Here is a 25,088-nt window from a genome sequence, read left to right on the forward strand (position 1 = left end):
ATTGAGGTACTAAATGCCTGAGGTAGTTTAGTAAAATGCATATTTATCTTTTTATGCCCTGGCCAACACCATTCAACACTTCCCTTAGGTTATTCATGGCAGTGTTATGTAAAAATGCAACCAAATTCTTTTTAAAAAATGCCACTTGTTTCAACGTTGGGATTAACACTTAAACTCTTGTCAATACCCTTGCTCTAACCCTAGCCCACCCACAATATCCCACCCTCCAAATGGGTTGTTTCTTTTACAACTGGACCTATAAGAGCAATGCCTTTTTCCTGTTGTTGGTTTTTCTTTCCTTTTTTTTTTAAACCAGTGAACTCAGAAGAGAAAGCTTCATTAAACCAAGTTCTAAAATTGTTGGGGAATAATAAGAACAATAAAAAAGACTAACGAGTTTATGTTAAATTGTGAGAATAGAACAAAAGGGAAGTGAAGGGGTCCTTATTTTAAAGCTGGGTTTCAAAAGTTTGAGAGAGCCTAAAGAATACATTCTCAGAGACAGCGTTCAACGGTTGCCTGGTCCTCGAACAGGTGATTGGCTTGGTGGATCTTCTGCATATAACTTCAACAGGTGCTCACCACCCGTCTCTCTGTCGCACAGTCTGTCTTTGGTCTGGCATCTGTCTCTGATGGGCCATTTTCTAAACCTTTATTTTCGTCTCGGCTGAGGCTGTCCGCTTTGCAATGTTTTTTGCTGTTGCTGCTGCCTTCTTACCTGAGCCAGTATTTCCTGAATTTTTCTCTGAGCAAGCTGAAGGACACAAAGAAGAAGAAACAACTCATCACAATGCCATGCTGTAGTGACTGATGTTTACAACCAACAATAGATGCTACTGGGATTAAGAAAACCTGGAATGACTAAGTTCCTAGTACCAACAAGATTTCTTGTTAGTTAAAATATGCTTGGGTTAGTCATGATGTACAACTTAAATTTTTTCTTCTTTTTCTGCCTACCACAGCTACCTGTAGGGTCAAGTTCCCACATCTGTAATATAGAAAGCATGAGCATAGGAAGATGACTACCAATGTTAATATTATTGAAGCTACAGGTTACCTTCATTTTAGTCCTCTGGAGACACTAATGTTTTATAAGAATCCACTGTTTTAATAAAGAGTGTACTTTTATTTATGTACACCAGGGAATCCAGAAAGTCAGACAGACAGGACTTCCCAGACCTCCCATTTCCATTCTAAACTACGAGTCACCTGTAGCAAAGCATCAAAAAGAGATTGGTCTGAGTTAAGAGTTAAGTGACAGAAGGAATCTTGTGATAGTTTTCTTTATGATATTAAATCAACAGATTGGTTAATGTGGAGAAATTGCATATCTAAGTGCAGTTCTTGTCAGATACCATGATATGGCTTGTATATATCTCCATTCCTTCTGAATTTCAGTCCAATCACAACTGGGATTTTCTTTTGCTCTGAAAGTTTTAGCAGTGCCAGAGCCTACAAATATTGACCTGAGAATTTAAGGAGATTATTTATGTATGTAATAGTGCAGTAATGTTATTAATCTCTCACAGCCATGAGGAAAGATTATTGCAGCAAGACAAGCAGTACTTTCTGTATCCTGAGTAAGTCTTCCATCCCTTGGCTTTGTGCATGGTTATAAAAGATTGGCCAAACATCAAGGTAATACAGAAAGTCATTCCAGTCCTCCTACCTGGCATGCATAGAAGTGACCAGTTATTTTCACAACCACCTGATCATTTTCATCAGGTGTCTGGTCACGAGGGACTACAACTTCTGCACTTGTCAAGTTTTGAAGCTCATTTACCTATAAACAGACAGTAGAAGTCAGAAGATCTTAAACATTCCACAATTTCCAAGCCTCAAAGATCCTGCCCATCCCAACATCATCCTCTAAGTTACATTTTAAAAGAGAGACTGACTAACAGAAAGCATCTTTATGCAGCAGCCTCTCATGTCTTTTAACATAAGTTAGCACCAAATTCTCTGGGATTGTAGAAGTGTTTTAAAGACTACAACACACAGAAGGTGTTAAATACATGACTTTAAAAAAGCAAATAGTTGCCACAGTGTTTACAGTTGAATTTGAAAGTGTAAGGTCAGAAAACTCATTTAATGTAGGGAAGAAGAAAAATGTCAAAGTATTTATACACTTTTCCTTGAAAAACCTCCACAAGATGGAGAACTTCAAACAGAACAATGAGAAGTGTCCAAATTATTTTCAGTAGCCTATCAGCTTCCATAATGTTAAGTAGAGGTACGGTTAGAGTTATTTGTCCCATTTACACTCATTTTATTTTAGAAATGTACAGCATTAATTAAAAATGTTTTGGATGAACAGCTTCTCTGACATGTTTGTCCTTAGACCTCTTACCACAGCATCTAATGACAGAGGCCACATTACCTCCTGACACTTAACTTAAAGACCCCACTGCACTCAAGGACAGAGACCTAAGAGTGAACTATTTCTTTGTAAATGTCATCTAGCACCTGACATACAACCATGTGAAAATATTAGAGTACCAGCACCTTTTCAGGACTGAAAATTCTCAGTGATGTTATACAACAAAGTGTGCCTAAGAAATGCCATCAGTTCAACTGAAGCAAAAACAGATACGGGTTTTTTGTAATATTGAGGTCTGAATGTGTCTTAATTTCCTACCACTTATTTATAAATTATGCTTCTGCTCAGTTGTGGCCAGAAATGTCACCTCTGGACACACTGAATTTGATTTTAATTGAATGAGATTAGTCAACTCTCTTTTTTTCCCCAAACTCTGGCATGTAAGGCAAGGTTCACAGAAGCAGGTCTTGAGTGGGGATGTATTCATGCCAAATGGAAGAGCTACATTTCTATTCATAGAAGCTCTGCACATCTGACTGGGGCTATCGATTTTCATTAGACTATTTTTTCTTTTCTTCTCCTTTTTTTAAAATGAAAAAAAAAATCATTCTGATATTGGGTCCTTTTGACTCCATACCAGAAGAAAGGAAGGCCTAACAAGTACAGCTAAGGAAATAACTCCTGCTTTAATGTAACATCAAAGGATTAGCTATTAGTTAGCTGAAAGTTTAAGCCTTATGTATATATACACACTGGAATAAACATAACTGAACAACACTAAAAGTTTTCTTTCAGCTACTTACTGTTTTGCCTCCTTTACCAATAACTCTACCAGCAGCATAGGATGGCACTTTTATATGAGCCTCAAGTTTCACTTCTTCTTTAGGTCCAAAGAAATTTTCTTCTTTAAGTTTTCCATAGATTCTCCCTTGAGCCTGCAAAAATGCTTTCAGTTATAGAATGCACTTATTGGAATCTGGTTAACTTCAAGATATTCCACAGGAAGGATATTTCTCAGTACACAACCCCGACAAAGTGCTTTCTCTAATGAATATAATAACTAATTTTCTAAAAGAAATCGTTGTACCAAACTAGGAAGCAACACTGTCCAACTTTAAAGATTGCATGACAAGCCAGGGAATCACACAACAGTTTAATGGGGATCATTATTATGCTGCTTCTTTTGGTAGAAATATTGCTTTTAAAAGAAACCAGTGATTAAAGAAACTAAAATAAAAGAAACAATTGTAGACGTAAAGACTGGCGGAGAGAACAACTGTTTGGCTGAAGCTTTTTTATTGCACCCAAAAGCACAGAGTGCAAATAATTGACTCAGAAACCCACTCTTTTAAGGATGCTAAACTAAAAAAACCCAAAAAACCAAAAACCCACAACACTCCCAGTGAGTCATGGGATAAAGACTCAAACTAGAGCAACAGCTTACTTTTACAATCCGTTACAACATTGTTTAAAAAGAAATAAATCTGAACTTGCTCAATTTTCTCAAAAGAAAAAAGATTCAAACTGCCTAGATCTACATAGCACCATGGGAACAGTATTACTCCAACCTGCACACAGTTCCTTTTTCTGGGAAACATACAAGTGCCAGGTAGCCAGAAGAATGTCCATTGAGACTAAGCTTGTGAATCTTGCTGATTTTAAAACATTTATTTCCTTATTCCCTGCTGTTGATCTGTGAATTATTGAGAAATGGTAACCAGATCATCTACTCTGCATCTCCTAGATGCCTCAAAAGAACATGCATTACTGATGAATTATAAGGCAAGGTAGAATGTGGACTTTTAAAAATATTGTAGAAGTTTTTCCAACATCCCAAATCTGTGAGCTCTTGAAAAAGTCTTTAAGGAAAGGAAGAAAAAGCTAACGGCTGCAGCTCCTTCACAGTAAAATGGTGGCTGAAATATGTTGTCTACACCTGACTCCACTTCACTTGCATGTGTCCCAGATCCAAGGCAACATAGCTATTCCTGAATACTGCTGTCAGGGGTATGCCTAAACTCTAGGGAGCACTGCAGCAGAGGCTGTAAACAGTGACATATTCTCTTCCCATTGCCTTGCTAATAAATAGCCCTGAATACCACAACATCCTCAGGTTACTGCAGCTGAGGAAGAAAGGGGCACAGCCACTGTGGCTACCAGGACATGAAATCACAGGCAGCAGAGCACAATGTAGTAAGGAGCAGATGCCAAACTCACAGGCTCTGGAATGACACTTCCTCTCAGAGCTGGTTAGTCATCTGAGCAGCAGCTATTCCCTCCTCAAGTTGTTGAGCACCAGTTTACATTCTTGGTGCCCAACAAGGATTAGCCTACCCTCAAAGGGAGAGAAGGCCCTTCTTAAACAGAGCTTAAGGAAAGCACTAATGAAGCTTGGCCCTGACCATAAGGCATGCTTCAGCTTAACAGTGGTGATAAAAGTAAGGACTGGTTCTGTCTCTGCCTGTCTCTGTCAGAGGGCAGTGCTGAAAGAGTAGTTAAAAGACTACAAGGACTGGAGCTGGAGGAAACCTCAAAGAATAATCCCTCTCTTTCACAAGACCAACATACTGGGCATCAATTGTGCTAGCACATCTGTCTTTGCAAGCAGAAGACCAAGTGTAGAGACATGACTGATTAATGTGGTTTTAACCTATGTATGGGGTGTAGAAAAGGGAGACTTTCCTCCTTGCACAATCCAAATTGGGGAGTAGAGCTGACAAAAGAACTCTGTGGGACTTCAAGTCGATCTTAGGGAGGAAGCCTGAGGACTAGCTGTTGTCTACATGAAAAGTCAGGGTAGAGTGATGCCCAAATCTACTTTGGCCTGCTACTCCTTGAGAGTAAGTTCACTGATATCTGATTAAAAGAAAGGGTAGCCAGTGTCTGACTTGGTGCTGACCTCAGGTCATAAGAGCACCCCATACGTGAAACATGCCGTGTGGCCAAGCCCACATCCACACAGAAAACATCAAGGAGACAGAGCTTCTGAGAAATGCTTTGCCTCCTTTTCTTTGCATCTCGAATGCATGTGGTAGTCCCAAATGCATCTGGTTCATTATTACCACTGCAAAATACCTATTCTGATACTTTTCCAAAAATCCTAAAGGCAGTAGCAAAACTGATTCTAGATACCCCAGAAGTCTGTTCAATTCCTTCTTGCAAGATGCCTGACGCAAAAATACAAGGGCAAAAATGATTACAGGAAGAGAACAGTGCCAGGACAAACTCTCAAGTGACTTTCTACCTCTTCCCAGCCTCATTTGTGATGAGACCAGGCTGCTGCACTGAGCTGTCTGCATTGCTCCTAACGTGGTCAACTCCTTTTGGGGTAACTAGATTTATCCCTTGGCATTCAAGGCAGAAGGCTACTCCAGAACTCAATGTGAACACAAATAAGATGATCAGGTTGAGTATCTCCTTGTAGCTGGAGTGGAAATACAATTAGAAGTATTGCATTTTTCCATAGAGCTACCCAAAAAGCATTTTCCATTTGGCACACAACAGCAACCTGGGAAGACTCAGTCTCTCATCTTGTCAGCTTTGTTATTTCTATTAAGCACACAAAACTCTTGCATGTATTAAGACAGACTAGAAAGACTGAACTAATCGGTGCTCATAGATAAAACAGAAAATCAGGAACGTAATATGGACATATTTTCATGCTAGACTTGACTCCTACTTACACGAAACTCCCACGAGTTTTCAGGTGAGAAGAACATACCCTCTGATGTTACTTTATTACTCATTCTTATGAGACACCTTTCAGGAAAAGGAAAGCAAAACCCAAGTGTTTACTGAAAGTCTGAATTAAGTGTGCTTGGGAGCAAGTGTCTTGTTTTCAATAATGTCCCTTGTAGTCCAAAGGCCACTACAGACTGACAAGTTTTTATAATGTTGTACCTTGAACTGAGCTTCTGGAGGTCCAGTGATGATAACCATTCTCAGCTTAGCATCTGGTCCTTCAGCAGGGGCAATCTGGAATGGATAAACATAGCTTTTGGTAGCTGTCTTTTGAAGGAATAGTTTAAAGCCACCTCCTCCCCATTTCAGTCTCACATTCTGTTCAAGAGTGAAAAATTATTCGGTACAGCAGCAGCATCACACTTCAGTCATGACAGGTTTGTTCTCTTTAAAGTGCATTAATTAGCTATAATGAAATATGGAGAAACTGGCTAAAATCATAAGCAAATTTACTTCTGAAAATTAAAGACACAGCTACTAATCCACATATGGCAGAATCCCACACGCCATTTTCATGTGGCTATGAGTGATGTAAGACATGGAGCCTTCAAAAAGACAAGCATAGTTAATAAACCAAGATTCTCATCCCTACCCACTAGCTTGAATAGTCTCTCTAACAAGTTTTGCTCATTAACAGAAGTCTTGTGTCTGTCCCCCTGAGAACAGAAGATCACTTTACTGTTGTAACTAATCGGATCCAAAACATTCCTCTATACTGGACAATGAGTTCGCAGTTTCCAAGGGGTTTGTATCTATATACATTCATTTCTGTGACCCAAATAACAATTAAGCTCCACCAGAGCTGAGACAGATATGCCTGTAGGGTCTTTAGCAGTTCATGTCACCACAACAGTAAGATTTCTGTGTGTTGTTCTCAGACTCCAGTGGCATTAAATAATTCAAACTAGCCTCTGACATTCCAAATGAATCTTTTGTTTATCACAACTGACATTTCCATTGTTGCAGCTAGTATTACATAGCTGCTGTTGAATGAGCAATATATTAAACACTACAGAACTTCATCTCAGCTGTTGGCATAGGGATGTTATTCATATTTAACAGCTGTAGTTTATTTCAGACAAATTACCAGTCACCGTGCATCATTTTCACTAAAGAATTTTGCTAAGTAAAGTTTATGTAATTATTCATATTGTACCCTAAGATGGAGAAGGCATTACATACTAGTTATGTGGTTTGCATATCTATTTTTCATATGATATCTGCATTCCAATTGCATATATCTAAAAATACTCATTCCTTTTACAGCAGTGCATTTATATGACATGACGTTGTGGTAAGAGCAATTGCAGACTAAATCCATTCGTTCTTTGAAGCAAAAGTATTTTAGAGGGGCAAAATTTTGAGGGACATTTAGAGGCAGCTGACTGAACAGAGCTCAGCCTGAGAATTGCCATTGATATAAAGTGGACATTGTAGTTTGTCAGTCACCTCACATTTTCTTAGTGAACACCAGCACCTTTGTTGAAGTTGTAGGAAAAAATGTTTTCCATCAAGCCTTCATTACATCTTACGTGTGTTTTATTTGTTCTGAGACATCTCTTGCTTTGCTTTTATCTTAGAGCATCCTGTTCTCTGAAGCTGGGGTAAAACATGGCTGAAGGCTGTGAAAGAAACATACTGACTAACATTTCAATGTCTGAAGGGGTAACCTAAGAGACTTCTGTGTTAATTTTATCTATATGCCTTTGGAAAAAGTAGTTATATAGGTCAAAATAGAACACAAGTGGTAAACTTTTAACTTCTGAGTGAAAGAATTTTACATTCCTAACCAGAAAACAACCAGTCTTCCATACGCCAAGCCACAAGCTGACAACTTCATACCCTCAAAACCTGTAAGGCTCATCCCTTCATCTCGAAGGGCTACTCTGGAAAGAATTTATAACCAAGATGACTACAATGGTTCATGGAATCATCAGGGTTGGAACATCTTCAAGTCCAATGGTCCACTTAGCACTACCGCTGTAACCCCTGAACCACATCACCCAGTGCCAGATCCTGACACCTCTTAAACTCCTCCAGGGATGGTTATTCCACCACCTCCTTGGGCAGCCTATTCCAATGCCTGACCACCCTAACAGCGAATTTATTTTTTTCCAATATTTAATCTAGATCTCCTGTCTCAGCTTAAAGCCACTTCCTCTAGTTTCCCAACAGGCCCTAGCACTGTAATACAGGGTGGGCAGCACACAGCTCCAAAACCTCTGCCTGGCTCTTTTGCCAAACAACTGAGTCTGCATCACCAAGCAATGACCCCCAGCAGAGGGACACAATCTGAGCTCAGCAGCAGCCATGGGCACCCCTGAAGTGACAGCCTGAACACCATAGCTTTGTGCAGAACCCCTGCGCATCTGCAGCTTTAGTCTTACCTCATGCCTAATGAGTTTCATCAGATCTACAAAGCTCAGCACAAGCACAGAGAGATGCATGGGGATATAAAACATTTTCAGCTGTAACAAGCTACAGCACAACTCAAAACAAGTGTTATGCACAGAGACTTACTTCCTCCACAAAGTATGATTTCTGCAATTTGGCAAGTTAAAAGTTGCTCAGGCAGCACTCCCTCCAAATCTTAGCTAAAAGCACAGATTCCTTGATTCACAATTTATTATTTGCCTCCAAAGTTATGACAAAGGGCAGGTGGTCAACACATGGGAAGTTAAGAATTTTTGAATAATTTACTGTCACATTTAACACTTTCACACAGAAGCAAGCACAATGCTCCATGTTGTTCTGCCAGATTATGGATGAACTTGTGTTTTTATTTTAATCAATAAGCATATACAGGCAACTTCCCAACTTAGCAAGCATACCCTGTATCTGTACAGTTTTGTTAAGATTATTTTCACAAATTTTTCTTTAGTTTATTCCTACTAAAGGAACAAAAGACCAGAGCTTCATAAAACTTTTAACTGAATTTCAATTAATATAGAAACGTTAAATGTGTTGGGTAGAGGGGTGCCAACCAGTAAAGGAAGCCTGAGGCCACTCTTAGCCAGATGCATGAGAAACACTGGAAACTCCCTTTCCACTAAACTGTCTTCCAAGGACCAAATGAAGAACTAGTTTGGACGGGTTCTTGGAGGTCCAGGTTGTTCCACATTTCTCTCTCCACTTAATCTTTAGATACAAGCTGTGGGAATGGAGAGAGGAGGAGGAAATGCATGTGGTACATCACATCTCCATGCAAGGCAGATTTAATAAAGAAAACTCAGCACTTCTCACTTTCTTCTATTCCATTTTCCTCTAAAAATATGATTATTAGTGCTCACCTAATGTAAACCATCTGGGTAGTATAACTATTTAATATACTGCTCAATAAAGGATGGAATTGGGCAGTGTGCCATTTGGTTGACTAGCCAGTAAACGGATCAGCATTCGGCAAACCACACACAAGACTCATTCATCAGGGTTCCCCAATTATTTCGCTCTGCACACTTAGAAGAACACCTTCCAAGCCAAGCCCAGCCTCACTGGCTTCACCAAGCTCAACTCAGCATAGCCAGCTCCTGCCTCCCTGCCCCTGACTTCTGGCAGATCCCTGCCATAGCACTTGCTAAAAAGGCCACATCTCCTGAGCAAAGAGAACTGAGAAGAAAACATTTGCTTCATCATGCACAGGAAGAAATCAGTCTGACAGAACATAGAGCTACACACCATAATTTAAGGTTTTCGTTTTGTTGTTGCTATTGTTTCATGGGATTCTTTTTCATTTGGGCCAAAACATTATCTTTACAGCATAAATAGCAGAACAGGCTATTTACAAGAAAAAGTTCTCAACATCTAGAGAAGATACTTGTGCATACAATGGCGTTAGTAGCAGGAAGCCAAGACCTTCCTACAACTGCATCTGGTACTAGCCCCTACACACAGCCAAGAGGATTTCACCTAATTGATTCAAACTCAAGCTTCTATTAGGTCAGCCTCTGCAACCCATCTTGTTCTTTGCTACATTGAGATGGTCAATACACAAACAGCTGGATAGCTGGATGTTAGACCTGGGTACCAAGGTAATCATGATGTTAAAGAACTGACTGACCCCAGGAGCTTGGCGCACATGGGTGGTTTTAACACACAAATGCTTCAGCATGGAGCCATATGAGCTTGACAGCCCAGACCTATCCATCTGGGGCAGAGCAAGAGCAGCCACAGCAGTAGGAGGCTTCACCTGTGCTGCTGTTTTTAGAAGGGGAATTTACCTCACCAATTCTCACTTTACCAAAAGCAAGTGCCTTTAAGCACTGCATCATTAAGACACAAGTCTGTTTCTAAGAAAACTAGACCACCAAAGTAGTTTTCTTTGCAGCTTATATTTCACACCTCAGGAGACGTTTGAAAACATGCTTCTAATTATCTTGTCTCAAGGAAGATTAAAAGATGATTTATAAACAAATGTACCATTTATCCCATCACATTCTAGGCACGGAGTGGGGGAGGATGTTCACGAAAGCACAGCTTGTGCAAACTTGCTGAAAGTGTCACGTAGAATAGACAAAGTTATAGTCAGTGTAATAATACCTTAATAGATGCGCCTGCAAAACGAGAAAGTTGTTTGATGTGCTGTCCCTGCTTGCCAATAATAGCTCCAACTGCCAAGGCTGGGATGAACAGATGAACAGTCTCAGACTCGGGCTGTTGCTGTGGGGAAGAAGGAAAAATGCAGTGAATGTTTTTGAACATTATGAATCAGACTGACAGGAAAATGGGTACAGAACAGGCATGCATGGAAATGAGGGGAGAATCTTACGGTGCCCTCTGATGTCTGAATATTAAGAGTCTGGCTTTTTCTGGGAACCACGAAATTCACAGAACATGAAAAAAACAGTTTGAGCCAAAAGAGGATTCTTTGTATAAAATACTTGCATTTTTAATGCTTAGAGCTTTAAACAACAATTGAGGTGTTGCTTCTTTGTGAGACTTTCATTCTTACCTGTCGCTGTCTGGATTCTCTTCCGCATGCAAGACTCTGCAGGTGAGGCTGCTACAAGCAGAGGGGCTACAGCCTGAGCAGGCAAACTCTTTCTAGTTTTCCTAGTTATATTTTTAATTTTAGATTGTGCTGAGAGCGACACAAAAAGCTTCAGAATTACCTATACGCTACAATTTCCTTTGTGTGGGAGTGATCTGGAATGATAGCCAGCTTGAAATTTGCCAGCGATTCCTCCTAGGTAACATTATGCAACAGTTGGAGCCTTGGCAACAGTCTTCAAGCAGGCTAGTAAATTGAACACCACATTAGGCATTCTGAAAAGCGAGAGGACCCTAACATTGCACCCACTGGACATCAGGCAGTACTGCTTCTTCCTATTGCTTTCAAGCAGAAGCCCCAGCAGGAGAGCACAACAATGCTCAAGTTCTTCTCTATGTGCTGCATAGTGATGATCAAACCACAGGGTTACATACACCACAGTAAGTCATAACTATTTTACCAGTCCCAGAAGAGCCTGGCTCAGATTAACAGAGCATTGTCAAGTACACTATGTTGCCATACCATTTATCCATCCACTTACATCAGGGTTACTTCTCAAAAGCATTTCACACGAGCTGTATTTGAACTAAGAGGTATTTAAGACACTACACCTTTAGCTTTTCTCCTTCTATGTAGCCCTCTTATGTATTTTCATTATATGTTTTGCTCATCCACAACAACATAAAACCAACAAGCCCTTTTCATGCAGAGTTCTTTTAAGACAACAAGACATCCTCATCCTCACTTCTCAGTGCCCACCACGCAGACCAGCACTGAGCAACAGTGAGCAGCACACATGGGACCAACCATGCTCATTTAGCTTTGCCCACTTGTATATTTTGGTGGGGATACAGATCCACATACAGAAGCTCACCAAAGCAGCTTCTTCTATGATATTTTTGGGGAAAATACACTCTATATGCAACACAAAGCAAAAAGCAGCTGCAATCCTAAAATCACTATCTCCACTTATTTTTAAACATCTTCTTTCAAGGGGAAGCAAAGTCCCACTGCATTAACAAAATGCTTGTTTCCAAGTTTGACCACTTCATTTTTGGTAATCACAAGTCAACTGTAACCTTAGGGGAAACAAATCCCAGGCACAGCCCCATGTACCAGGTGAAGAAACCCCAAAATAGGATATTTGGAAAAGAAACACACTCTGTCAGTTGCTTTAGGTGATTGCAACAGTTGTACAATTTACACTGTGTTTTCACATGCACAAGACATCAGGATTCACAGTCATTTCATACTAGTTTAAGCCCAAGTTTTCCCTGGATACAGTATGCCACACCCAGCTTCCCATTGCCCTGTGTGCTTTGTGGACAGCAGGACTTCAGATTCAGCTGATTTCTAAGGAAGGCAGTGAGTCTCTTACTCAGATAACCAGAAAGCCACAGAAGCAGCAGTCCAGGATTAAGGAAGGAAGCAACAACAATTAAATCAGGGCATGGAAAAAGGTGGGAGCACCTCTTAATCTGCCTACAGATCAGTTTAAAATGATCTCAAAACTACACCCTAAAACTACAGATTTGTACTGAAAGATACAAGTCACTCTGGTATATATGTTAAACCACTTTCCAGAAGATTACTCATTTTCTCCTCCTATTATTACAAACATCCCGTGAATGTAGTTATAATAAGGCCTTTTACATGTTCACTGTGAATCCAGCAAGATTTCCGGTAATTTGGAAATGCTACTGTAGGTATTCACTTGATCTCACCACCTCAGCAAACTGTTTCTAAATGGTTACAAGTTCATGAGGCATCTGGGTTTTCTTGATTTTGTTGCAAGGTTCCATACCAACTGCACTGGATGGAGAGGCAACCCCTCATTCCAATCCAATCCAATCCAATCCAGAGAGTTTAGCCACCTCATGCTGGCTTATCTCCTTGATGCCTACCTTCAATTGTCCACACATACTCCAGCTCCTGCAAAAGTCCACTGCTGAAGTTTGCACTTCCACATGCAAGTCCAGCCACCCTCTTCCAGCTAAACTTTGAGCTAACACACACATGCTTCCCAGCTAATTCATGCAACACTGCTGAAGATCAAACATGTTACTTGACTTGGTTTTCAAGGATTTGCACAGCTTCCTACCTAACCCACGTCCAGACACATTTCTGTACCAGAGAAACAAATCTAACTTCATTATTTTTGTTTGTATATATTTCCTGCCTTCCCTCCGCTGCCCATCTGCCTGCAGCACAGTTTCTCCCTCTTCTTCCGAAAGCTTCAAGCCACTTTCTTGGCTAGATTCAACTCACCACTGAAATTCCTTTCTGGCACCTCACCCTTAAACATGAAACATGGGCAGCAGAGGCAGTGCAAGAGAGAAGATGTACATGTACCTTTCCAACTGTACGGTCGGTTCACTGTAGCACTCTCCCCCCCCCCCCCATTACTCTTCATAGTTTTGCCTTGTTGATACATTTCAACTTCTTTTTTCCTAAAGGACTTTTTATGCGAGTGACTGAGGTTCTTTAATGTTAAACTTGCATTTTGGTGTAATAGTGCTATATGTTTATTAAAGAACAGTGGAGAATCTGTCGATACTGAACTGTTCACACATTGTCATTTTTCAGATTCTTGCCTGGAGAAACACATTGGCACACACATATAACCAAATTCATCTCCAGTATAACAACAAATTATGTCCATTTCCTTACCCACACTGATTTTGAATCACTCAAAACAACAATACTGTTTGATTTGTTTTAAAGTATGAACATGCAATACAACAGCTCTCTCCTTTTTCCTTCTGTCAGAAGCCAAGTCTAACTAAGGCTTCTGAGAGCATCATAACACCAAGTTCAAATTATTATCTGTCCATCTCCTTACCCACAATAATTTTTAAAAACTCTTGTATTTACTGGAAGGCTATCCTCCAAAAGAAACACACCAAAACATAATGCAATGACTACACTGCCCATCAATCTTACAGATGCTTCTGGGGATCTTAAGATGGAAGAAAATCAGCTATAATTTAATCATCCCCATGCCATGCCACATAAGTCACAGAGCTTTCCAGGAGCTCCTAGCATGACTTATATCAGAAATAGATTCCTAGATCTTAAACATATGTTAGAATCACTAAATTTAGGGAACTGATTTCCCACTGTGGGGAGTCTGAGGTTCAACATTCACTCCCTTAAAAAGGCCAAGTTTGCTTAAACATATATTTAAAATTTAAAAAGTAAAATATATATGTGTATAAATTTTTGACAACAGTAATGCCTCCTGTACAATCTTCTCCTCTTCCCTGTTCACTTTATTTTCCCCTCACATAAGAAAACAGTTTATTCCAAACCAGGCAAGCTCTGGGAACTGACAGAAACATAGGAAAAAAAAAAACCTTTTAAAGTAGCAACATAGATTCACCAAGATGTATAGTCCATATGTCTGCCTTAATTTGCGAGTAACCATACCCAATATCTGTGATGCACAGACCACCTCCTCTGTCTCAGTAATATTTGTGGTGTGGGCTCATGACTAGTCTGCTCTAACGAGAGAAGTTTGTCTTGTGTATCTGGGACACACAGATACCATTGGGATGTTCACTCAAATGGAGAACCCAGGTTGTTTTGGGGTGGGTTGGTTTTTGTGTTGGGTTTTTTGTTCGGCAGTTGGTGTGTTGTTTGTTGGTGTTTTTGTTTTTTTTTGTTTGTTTGGTTTTTAATTCTAAGGAAAGAGCTCCTGAAACTGAAATTTCTTATTTCCAAGAAACAGATTCTTTCAAGAGCATGGTGACCAGAAACAATTAATTCAGCTCATAAACAGCTGATAATACTTGCTTTGTTTTGCAAAAATCAGTCTGCTTTAGTCACAAAACAGGCTTGATAGGGAATTTTTGTCTATATCCAGCACATTTAACTAATGAAAACATTTTTAAATGCTGGGTTTGTTCATTAATTGGATTCTAATTTCCATCCGAATGTTGCCTGATGAAAATCAGAAGTTAGAAATTAATCGAGCAAATAAGAAAAGCACTATTCATCATTTTTTAACAGAAAATGGGAAAAATACATTAACCAAAGCAAATGGCAAACTGCATACTTATATAAATAGAGATATATTCACTCTGTTAGCAAAGGGTAGCTGTGGTGGGACAGACTACACTAAGGCTTTCAGAAAGGTAACTAAAGTGCACATGCAAAATTTGATATGTCAACTTCTATCAGATTTCCTGCTTGCTCATTTAAATCATGATTGAAAACAGTGACCTAACACAGAGGTGTAAATCAATCTACCCCACTGGATGACACTAAGCAACTGGTGCTGCACACCATTAGCTCTAACATTTTACACTAGCCCAACTCTTTTTCCTGAAGCAGCTTGGATATACCTTCTTCCACACCTCCTGCAATTCCCTGAGCACCAGCCATCTGTCCCTAGCCTAACAGTCCATACCAACTATTCCTTTTTTTTATTTAAAATATTTCTTCTTTTAATTTCCACCACCTCCATCCAATATCTTATCTATTCTATCTCTAAATCCTGTAACCCCCAACTGCTTCCCCATTACACTGGGCTCACCTGGAGCCCCTGCACTGCAGATACCATTAGGATAATCCCTCTTTACTCCATTTAGACTCCGTAGCCTTACAGAAGATATTTTTCAGGAGAATAATTTCTCTGCTGCCAACCCTACCACACTATAGTTAACTCTTAGCAAACTGACTTTGCATAGTCATCATTTCTTGGTTTTCAGAGCCTCAGCCAGAGTGAGGTTCTTCCCCTCCTTGGGATATTGCCACACGTCCTTCAGCACAAGGGCTACTACTCCACATCAGAGCTAGAAGCTGACGACTCCTGGCCAAGAAATTTTGCAGATTCACTCTTCTTTCTGCAACTCTTGCTTGCCGAGTTAGAAAGAACTCTAGAGCCCAACTGCCCTTAGGATAAGCTTATTAGAACATTTCTCTGTCAACTACTGGTGCATCAGACCTATAAACTACCCAAAATGACACGAAAGGAGAGTTTTTCCCTTATGTGATAAACAGGAAAAGCATTCCTCATCTCACACTTAGCACAGCAGCCAAAGCATAGCCTGGCAAAGAAGAAAACTCAGAAAAAGAAAGTTTGATTCTCCATGTAAATGGTGGTAAGTAAAAAAGTAGGTCCCAAACCACTAGAGCTGGAGTAGTGGATATTCTGTTTCTGGAATGGTATTTAAAAAACAAAATGAAACAAAACAGCCAAAACAAACAGAAAACCAAGCACCACAACACAAAACAACAAACAACACTTAAATAACCCCGATGGAGTTTTGCCTCCTCCATTCTTCACCAAGGTGACCTCTCTTTTCTTGCTTTCAGCTGGCACTGCTGCCAGGTCAGTCCACAGCACCCTCAATCAGCATTGCAGGGCTAGTGAGGGGACATGTTTGTTATTTATGTCCCTCAAGTTGAGCATTAATCTCAGCCTTTTTCTGCAAGTCAGCCAACAGTACAAAATTTTTTCCAGTCATGTGCTTAAGTGTCTCCATAGACCCCTTGCTCCATCAAATGCATGTGGTTGGTAAAGCCATGGCAACATTTGGGATAAGGCTGTAAATCTTTAAAAATATTGTACCCTCTGAAGTAAACAGGATTTTTATGCCAGACATCCATGGGAGTAGAATCAGATCTTTGCTGGTTTCTAAGCCCGTTATGATTTTGTGCTGCAAAGGAATTACCTTAGATGAAAAGTTTATTTTAAGTCACAAGGTCACATTATCCATTTCTAGTCAGCATCAGTTTTTTTGGTTGTGAGGGAAATAATTAAAAACTACTTTAAGACTGCATGGAACAGTCTCAGACAAGATTTGGCTACCATCTAGCCTAGTGGGATACTGGTGTGGTGGGTTTTTTTAAATAGTAAACAAATCCACTTTATAAAGTAAATAAATACTGACAGTAGACTATTGCATTATGAAGTTCTCTTTTGTCATTCTCCCCCTTCCCAAATGCCATGATCACAATCACCAAGACAAGGCAGATTTACAGATGACTCAGTCAAGTCTTCAGATTACCCTGAGCTTTGTCAGGAAATGAGGTATCAATTTATTCAAACCTTGTACCAGACCAAAAGCCAAAATTTAAACCATGTTTTTTCAATGCACTGTGAAGAATTATCCTGGCCTACAGCTATACTAAATGCTCTTATTTATTTAGTAATAAAAACTTGCAGCAAGGGGAAACCAACATTAAGCCAAGTATCCTCAAAGACATTCTAGTAGGATTCAATGCGTTAATAAGAAATAAGCTTTAGATAATGGCAAAAGAAATCCTAGTGTATTAATTTTCCAATACTGATGAAAAAGTTTAAGCCTTCATTGGAAATGAGAGGCTCATTAAGGAAAACCTATTTAAAACCTTAGTAGATATGTGTAATGTGATCCACAGTTTAACAACATCCTCGCAAATATCTTTTGTCACCATCTTGTACATCAGTTAGTGTTGCTGCCAATGTAGGTTGACAAACTGAAGCCTGAGCTCTCTGCACCCAGCACCCTCCAGCTTTTTGGGTTTAAGTCCATAATGCAAGTCTAAAGATTTCTGCTTGAAAAGCCATGACTAAACTCAAAAGGTAGCAGAGTTTGCCACTGCTGAACTCAGTCACTGAAGAGGTAGCAAAACATAATTGAAAAACAGCAATGTGTAATTTTAACTTCAATCTGCACACCGTGAAGCATTGCCCATTTCTCCATGCACAAACTGTACAGCCATGAGCCACCCAGGGTTTCACCTTCACATGAACCCCAGGTTAATGCAAGAGGCAGGAGTGGCAGGAACAATTTCAAGTATGGCAAAGAACTCCCCCATCACAACAGCTTCGACATCATGCTTGCAGCAGCTCCTACTGTGGGCAGGAGCTCTATCACCTCCCTCCATCATCCACATTCTGGGCTGGAAATCTGCTGTGTTCAGAGCACAGCTGGCACTGAGTGTTACTAAGTGTTACTGTTGCTTTATGCAAGAAACACTTGTGTCACTAGATGAACCAAGAGCATGACCCTTTCCGAGACAACCTATGGCAAGGCCATACAACTCTACCTCTCTCCCCTGCAATCAGGTCCAGACACCCAGAAATTATGGGTGGAAGCCCTCTGTCCAACTAGATGAGCTGGTCTGCTCGTCTTAGTTGAAAGCGTAAGCAAAACCCCTGTCTGCATTTTCCATTTGGGGACTACTGTATTTCAACACCTGAAACTCAAACAGAGCTGGTGGTTACACAACAGTCAGTACCTTAAGCAACATGCTACTAGAATCACTGTACTTAGTACTACTCACTCCACTCCTGGCTCTCAAGTTCAGTACACTTTACATCACCATCTTCTACCTGGCAAGCCATGGGGATCTTCTCAGACTACTACTACACTATCACAAGTGTTCCCAACATGAGAGCCTAGCCAGGAATAAGGGGGTAGAAAAATCACAGAAGCAAAGAAGGAACATTTTCTGGCAGGCTAGTTATAAGGCATTTCACAAGCAGGAACTGGTCTGACATATTTCTGAACATGGCATGAACTTTTTGTTTTTGCAAAATCTGACTGGCCACAATGCCAAAAAAAGCAATCTGCCACCTTTTATTCTGAATAGACAGCCAAAAGGAACAGATTGTGAAACCATGTAAGCAGGAATTTTACTGGTCATTCACATGCAGCGATCATAGGTATTCAGTGTTTCAGCAATGCATGACCACCAATAAAAAGGTACTTATGCACACAAACACTTTCAATTCAAAAATCACAGCTGTGACTCAGCAGCTACATGGGTACTCTAAACTTGTAGAAGTTGCCCATGAAATCGGGGACTTTGGAAGACTCAGCTAACTCATCAGCTCTGGTTTACAACAACACTGCACTCAGATTCCTTGACAGCTGCCAGAAAAAACAGGTTGTGTAAACGGAAAGATCACTTGTTTTCCCATCATGTTTAACTAACAAACAAACCAGAGATGGAGCCAGATACACCAGAATGAGGACTTGACCTGCTTTTGTTTCTGGCTGAAGGAACTCAGCACACTCTAGCAACAAACTATTTGGTACCTCAAGGAATTAAATTTCCCATTTAGCGTAGCATTCAGAAGATGCTGAGCCTGGTACTCAGCTTTGAGAGTCCAAGATGTTCAAGGGAACGCTGGTTAGATCTTCCCGCAGCAAGAATCTGGGAGCAAGGAACCAACAAATTCTTATTCACTTGTCCCAAGGAACTACAAATATCTCTACAAGTATTCAAACCTGCAGTGAGGAAGAAGCCATTTTGATTTTAAAAAGCATGCATTACTAGTTAGCAAGTGATGCTATTTGCATTATGACAACCTCAGAACTGTAAAAAAACTTTTGAGAATAACTGGAGGCTTCAACACCTCAAAAAACTACTGTTGACTTGCCAGATCTTGTACATCCTATGGTGCCAATTGGATTTTTGCTTCCCTCACTGAGGGGATGGTCCATCTCCAGAGGCAGAATAGTTTCTGATATCTCTGGACACGAGTCCTTGCCAACACAGGATGGCAGGGGCAGGAGATGTTCAAGACAGTGGAAGGACCAACCATTTTCCCTCCATAGGGCAGAACAATCCCACAATGTTATGCACTGTGGAGTAAATTTAGTTGTCAAAAAAAAAAAAAGAAAAAAAAAGCATCATTAATGAATTTAAGAAATTAAGCATCAGTAAAGGTGTATTCAAGGCACTGAGGTTACAGTCTTCAAAAGCAGTCTAATTAGCTGGTATGTTTGTTTCAGACAATGCTGTTGTCCTGTAGTGCCCTGCTCAAGATTGTATGAGCTGCATGAACATAGTTTTAATTTCACTGATATAAAAAACCATTTCGTAAAAACACCAGCAAATTCTTCTTCAACCCCCAAAACCAGATCCTCTTTTGGCTGTAGGACAGCTCCTCACAAAATCATCTACTGCTTAACAAGCTAGCCAAATTAGGGTAAAGCCACTTACAACTACACACATTGTAGATGTACAGATATTACTACCTCTGGGCAGGCCAGACATAACAGTTGCACGAGCTAATCCTATCAAACCCAGACATCCAAAAGGAGCCCAACTCCACCAAGTAAGAGTCAAAGTACCTGGAAACATAGGACAGTTTTTCCTCTTCCTTGTCTCTCATCTATGCTCAGGGCATCAAATGAAGGCCCTCAATGAAGCAATTTTTCATTTTAAATTACTTTTCTTTCCTGCCAAAAGCACAATACAGTTATTTCTTCTCTTACTTCTATGTGATATAAAGAAGAAATCTCTCTTGACCACAACATCTTCTAAGGAGAAAGTTTTCCATTGGCATGTTCCTCACCTGCAACAAAAAGCTTCAAGAGATGGCAAAAAAAGAATAAAGGAAAGCAACCTATCAGCCTAGCTGTATAAGATTTTTTTTTTTGGCATTAGAAAAAGGTAGTTTGATCTCTTGGTTTTGTCAACTGTAGGAAACTACCTTTTTCTTTTCTTATTTCCCCCCCCCCCTTCCTAGAAGCCTCTATGCATATCACATAATCTGAAAATTAACTGTGGGGCTTGAAGAAAAGGTTAGAGAACTTTTTGAAGGTAGAGCTTCAAGAAGCTACAACGGGTGTGCAAAAAGACCAGTAGAGAAAGCAGTCCTGCTGCGACTGGAGGAGTGTCTCTTCACCTTAGCTAACTTTCACAGGGCAGAGGTTCAGCTGTCTCTTACATGACATTATAGATGACGCAGGAGAGCAGCTAGCTTGTAGAGAAAAGCTGTCTACTTCTCACCTTACTTAATGTTTGAGTTCATTTGCCAGGCAACAGAGAATTAATTCTACAGCCCTGTTTCAGGACATTCAAAGGGAGGATGAGGTCTCCACAGGTAAGCCCTTCTTCCCCCATACCCTTGGGATGCTAAATTTCAGACCCAAAGGCTACAAAAGAAATGCAGTTGGATGTAAAATTAAGCATGCAGAGGTCCAGTCATAAAGCGAAGGGTGCAACACACTTAACCCCTGTAGATTGGCCGGGTATATTTAATTGCATGACTGTACACAGCTGAACATTAAGATAAGGATTTCTCATTTGTTTGGAGCTTTAAAACCTTCAGTGTTGCATGAGAACAAATTTCTATTCTTGAGAGACAAGTATGTGCATATTCTTCCCACAGTTCAGAAGACAGAAGCAACAACTCCATCAAAACAGCTTTGAGCAGTACGACACTACATCTGAAGCAGTTTGGCTGGGATACTTGTTAAAACATTTTTTTTTGTGGCAACATATCTTCTGGAAAACACAAGCACAAGGCATATTTACTTTTTCAGAACCTTACTTTCCTCCTCATAAAAATTCCAATGTTTTGTGCAGGTGCTCAGGACATGACATTCGCTGAGTCACAGTGGGCAGAGTAACAAAGCTCTTTGCAATTGTGTCAGAACTGCAACACACACAAGCATTTAAGTGCAGAGCTAAGGAGAAAGGATTTAAGGGTAAACAGAAGGTGCTGGTTTCTCTAGGTCTCCAAAAGCAGCTGGACAACACATCAGCTACAAATAGGCACAGAAAAGCTACTGGTCCTTAGTATGGTCACACAAGGGCACATATCAATCAAGAAAACACCACTAGTTTTATCATATCACCAGGGTCACCAGAGTAAGATCATGCCTATTTGATGGCAAAAAAAATTTTTAACTCCTAGTATTCTTAACTTGGACATTTCTTGAGTCCTACTTTTTTCTCAAACCTTAAAAACCTTTAAATGATTCTCACATGTTCTGATTTGCTTGCTTGTCTTTCAGGAGTGCAGAGAAAAATAAACTGATCTTAGATTCTTGCAAAAAGAGAGGAAAATTCAAGAACTGAAACATAACATGCAATTGCATTGCATCTCTTTTAAGTGACTGCACAAAACTAGTGTTTTAAACAGGCAAACAGAGCTTGGACTCTGCAAATAAAAGATACAATTGCAGTATCAAGAATTTCTGCTAGCAGTAGGTAAAAATACATTAAAAAGAATGGTTGGCCTGCACTAGATGTGGTGCTCAGACACTGTTAGCCACATGCAATGGACATGTGCACACATGCATGTTTGTATCTGTAAACAGACAAGTACTGAGCACAACTTGTGCGTTCCACTGTGGACTCTATTACCAGGACAAAGAGTAAAGCAACATCCAGATTCTTAGTTGAGACAGAAACTGCATCTCATTAGGTTAAATCAGATAAGGCTTTTCTGTTATACACCAGTGTGAACCATCATGGAGATGGACCTGAGGGAACAAGGTATCTCAGTCACACATTGTTCTCCTGAACGTGATCCAGTCCAAGGAGCTAAATGCAAACTAGTGTTTGACAACATTGTCATCTCCTAAGTTTGTGACATCAGACTGTAGCTGAAGCAGGTGGGCAACAGCATTTATGCTCTCGTGCATTACACATGCTAACACAGCTAAACCTAACCACTCAGTCCCAAGCTCCCAAATACTCTGTTTTAGGAATACTTGGCTCCCGCTGTATGTATGGGTCTTCCAGCCTATCACTAAGCTCTGGCACTGTAACAAAATCCTAGATCTGTTTATTATGCAGGCTTTTCTCTCTACGCCCATATAAAAAATAGCAGCATCAGGAATGTGACAGATACTTGTTTCAATAATTAAGATGACATCTCAGCTTATTTGGGAACAAGTCCTATACAAGGTCATAGCAACACCTTGTCAATAGAAAATAGTGCATATCAAAGATCAGCTCTATATGGACCCTCTTCTGCAAATGCCCAAATCTCACCCACCTACCCCTCTGACCCAAGGGAGAGCCACTAGGGAGCCCATCCCCACAACAAGGTGAAGAAAGGGCCCATACAAAGATATTATAGCAAAAGCTTCATAACCCTCAGGCACATCACAGTGGGGTCCCAAGTTTCACTACATGGTTTGTAAGCACACAGACTTCAATGACATTTGAATGCCAAGAGGCCCCTGATGATAGTGAGGCTGAACTTGCTGAGGAACACACCTTTGCTCAGTCAAGCAGGAGACAGGGAAGAGCTACCCATGTCCAGCCCTGAGCAGAAGGCAAAATATGCACTACACAAAAATAAGCAAGAGAGCAGCAGGATACACTTCTTATACCCTGATGCCAGCATGGTTTCAGAAAGGGTTTTCAGCTGCTTGAAAGGGATATCCTCAATGTCAGCTAACCAGTGCTTCCATGCGTAAAAGGGCACCCACCCAAAACAAGCTAAAGGGACATGGGTTGCCCAAATGCTTTTGCTGAACCAAGGAACTTGGTAACAAACAGCTCATAGGTAAATGGACAAAGTCTCCCTGTGAGTTGTTCATTAATGTTTCTTCTAAGACCTTCTTTCCATGAAGCCTCTTTCAGTCATGCAGATATTTTAATTTTCTAAACCCCTTATGATCTCTCCTAGGTCTCTCTCTGTGACTACCTTTAGCCTTTCAAATTGTTTCCATTTGCCCTTCAAAATATAACCAGACTTCACTTTTTACTTCTGTATGCTCCAATAGCCTATTTAATCAGTGTCTGAAAAAGTGTTCTACTAGAGAAAAAATTAGAGGAAAACTCTAAAGTTACAGAGATTGACTTCATACACAAGCAAGACTTAAAAGTCTTTGCCCAATAAATTAAAAAAAATTAAATATTGAAGCTTTGTTTTGTGAATAATTGCATCCATTAAAACAGAGTCATACTTCTCCTTGTTTCCTCTCCCCAGAGAGTGACAGGCACTTCAAGTAATCTGAGGGACTGACTTGCCTGAAACCCACAGAACCACCTGCTCTTTTCCAGATACAGTCATGTGAGCATGAAAAGGTGAGCTAGATTAAATTGTTCATGCATTTGTTTTAGAAGCCCTCAGTATCAGCCGATGAGGCTGTATTGGTACCACCTCCAACCTCCATGAAAGCTGTTGGAGTTTATCCTCTGAATCTGTGAGTTTATCCCTTCTTTTTGAATGTTAGCTTATCACGCATCTAGGCTGCATGGAATGAGAGTTTTCAGAGGACTGAGCATGAACAGAAGCAAGAGAGTTCAGACAGTGTGGCCCTTTTAGCTGCAAAGGGTCTACATTTTTACACAATGACACTTGTTTCTTGATGCCTTTTTCCAGATGTTGCCACTATCCTATTTCCAGAAACCTGGAAACTTCCAGAGATCTTAGCAGGCCAAAAAAAAGTGCATCTGGGGATAGAGGTGCACTAGCAACAGAGGGACAAACAGGAGTAATCACCAAATTCAGCACTGTTTAGGTGCATATTTAAAGCAAAAGCAAGAAACCACCACAACAGGGGAGGGAAAAGTGGGGAAGAAATGTAAATAAACCAAGTGATGAATAGAACTGTAGGCTTATGGTATGAATCTCAAGAATAGCAAAGTAGTTTGAAAATCTGGAGTTAAAAAAAAAAGCCACACTTTACCACTAAAGTTATACACTGTTAACAAATCATCTCCAGTTTCTCTTAAAAAAACCCCACCAAATAAATTGATGCAATCCATTACTAGAGATGGCATTCTATATAATATAGTGAAGCAGAAACACATTGTTTAGTTCAGTCTGCCACTCTAATCAAGAGGGACTGGGATGGAGAGAATATTTTTTGTCCTAGAGACTCTATTATAAAGAGTAAAATAATTAAGTATAAATGTATTTCCGTTGTAGTTTTCATTGAAGCACTTTTTTCTGATAAAGCCACTATTATACTCAATATAGTTCATAATACATTCGTAACACCCAAGTTGTTCATTCCCACAAACAATGCCATGAGTGTGGAATTTTTCCTGCTCCTTGCAGTGACATTTTCTTGGCTTCTTCCTCTGGGAAAAATTATTTAGGCAACAACTACCCTTTAGTGCAATATAACTTGAGTTATTTGATAGAGTTCAGTGTGCTGTGCTGCATTTTTACTCTTCTAGCTCATGAAGAGTCTCAGAATTAGCTCTCTAGATGTCACTGTTGGGCAAAGAAGAGGGTGAAGTCACCCACAGAGTTAGTAAAGCTCTGTTATCCACTTGTCAGAGATTTTTTTAAAGTTGTTTTGAAAATTTACCTTCTATTGAGTTGCTAACAGCCACCACCAT

At 40.1% G+C, this 25,088-nt stretch overlaps 1 protein-coding gene across 1 annotated transcript in view; it reads right to left on the bottom strand.

Annotated features, from left to right (window-relative positions):
- Positions 1–281: 281 nt before the first annotated feature.
- Positions 282–25,088, bottom strand: part of IGF2BP3 (insulin-like growth factor 2 mRNA binding protein 3) — an 87,149-nt gene continuing 62,342 nt past the window's right edge. Inside the window, exons 9-13 of the mRNA XM_009070668.1 lie at positions 10,598–10,717; positions 6,221–6,295; positions 3,124–3,255; positions 1,670–1,783; positions 282–754 (exon numbers count right to left, since the gene is read on the bottom strand). Coding sequence (XP_009068916.1) covers positions 653–754; positions 1,670–1,783; positions 3,124–3,255; positions 6,221–6,295; positions 10,598–10,717 — 543 coding nt within the window. The 3' untranslated portion in view covers positions 282–652. The remainder of the gene's footprint in view (positions 755–1,669; positions 1,784–3,123; positions 3,256–6,220; positions 6,296–10,597; positions 10,718–25,088) is intronic.

The sequence above is a fragment of the Acanthisitta chloris genome, unplaced genomic scaffold (assembly GCF_000695815.1).
Source record: "Acanthisitta chloris isolate BGI_N310 unplaced genomic scaffold, ASM69581v1 scaffold26852, whole genome shotgun sequence".
Classification (NCBI taxonomy): domain Eukaryota; kingdom Metazoa; phylum Chordata; class Aves; order Passeriformes; family Acanthisittidae; genus Acanthisitta; species Acanthisitta chloris.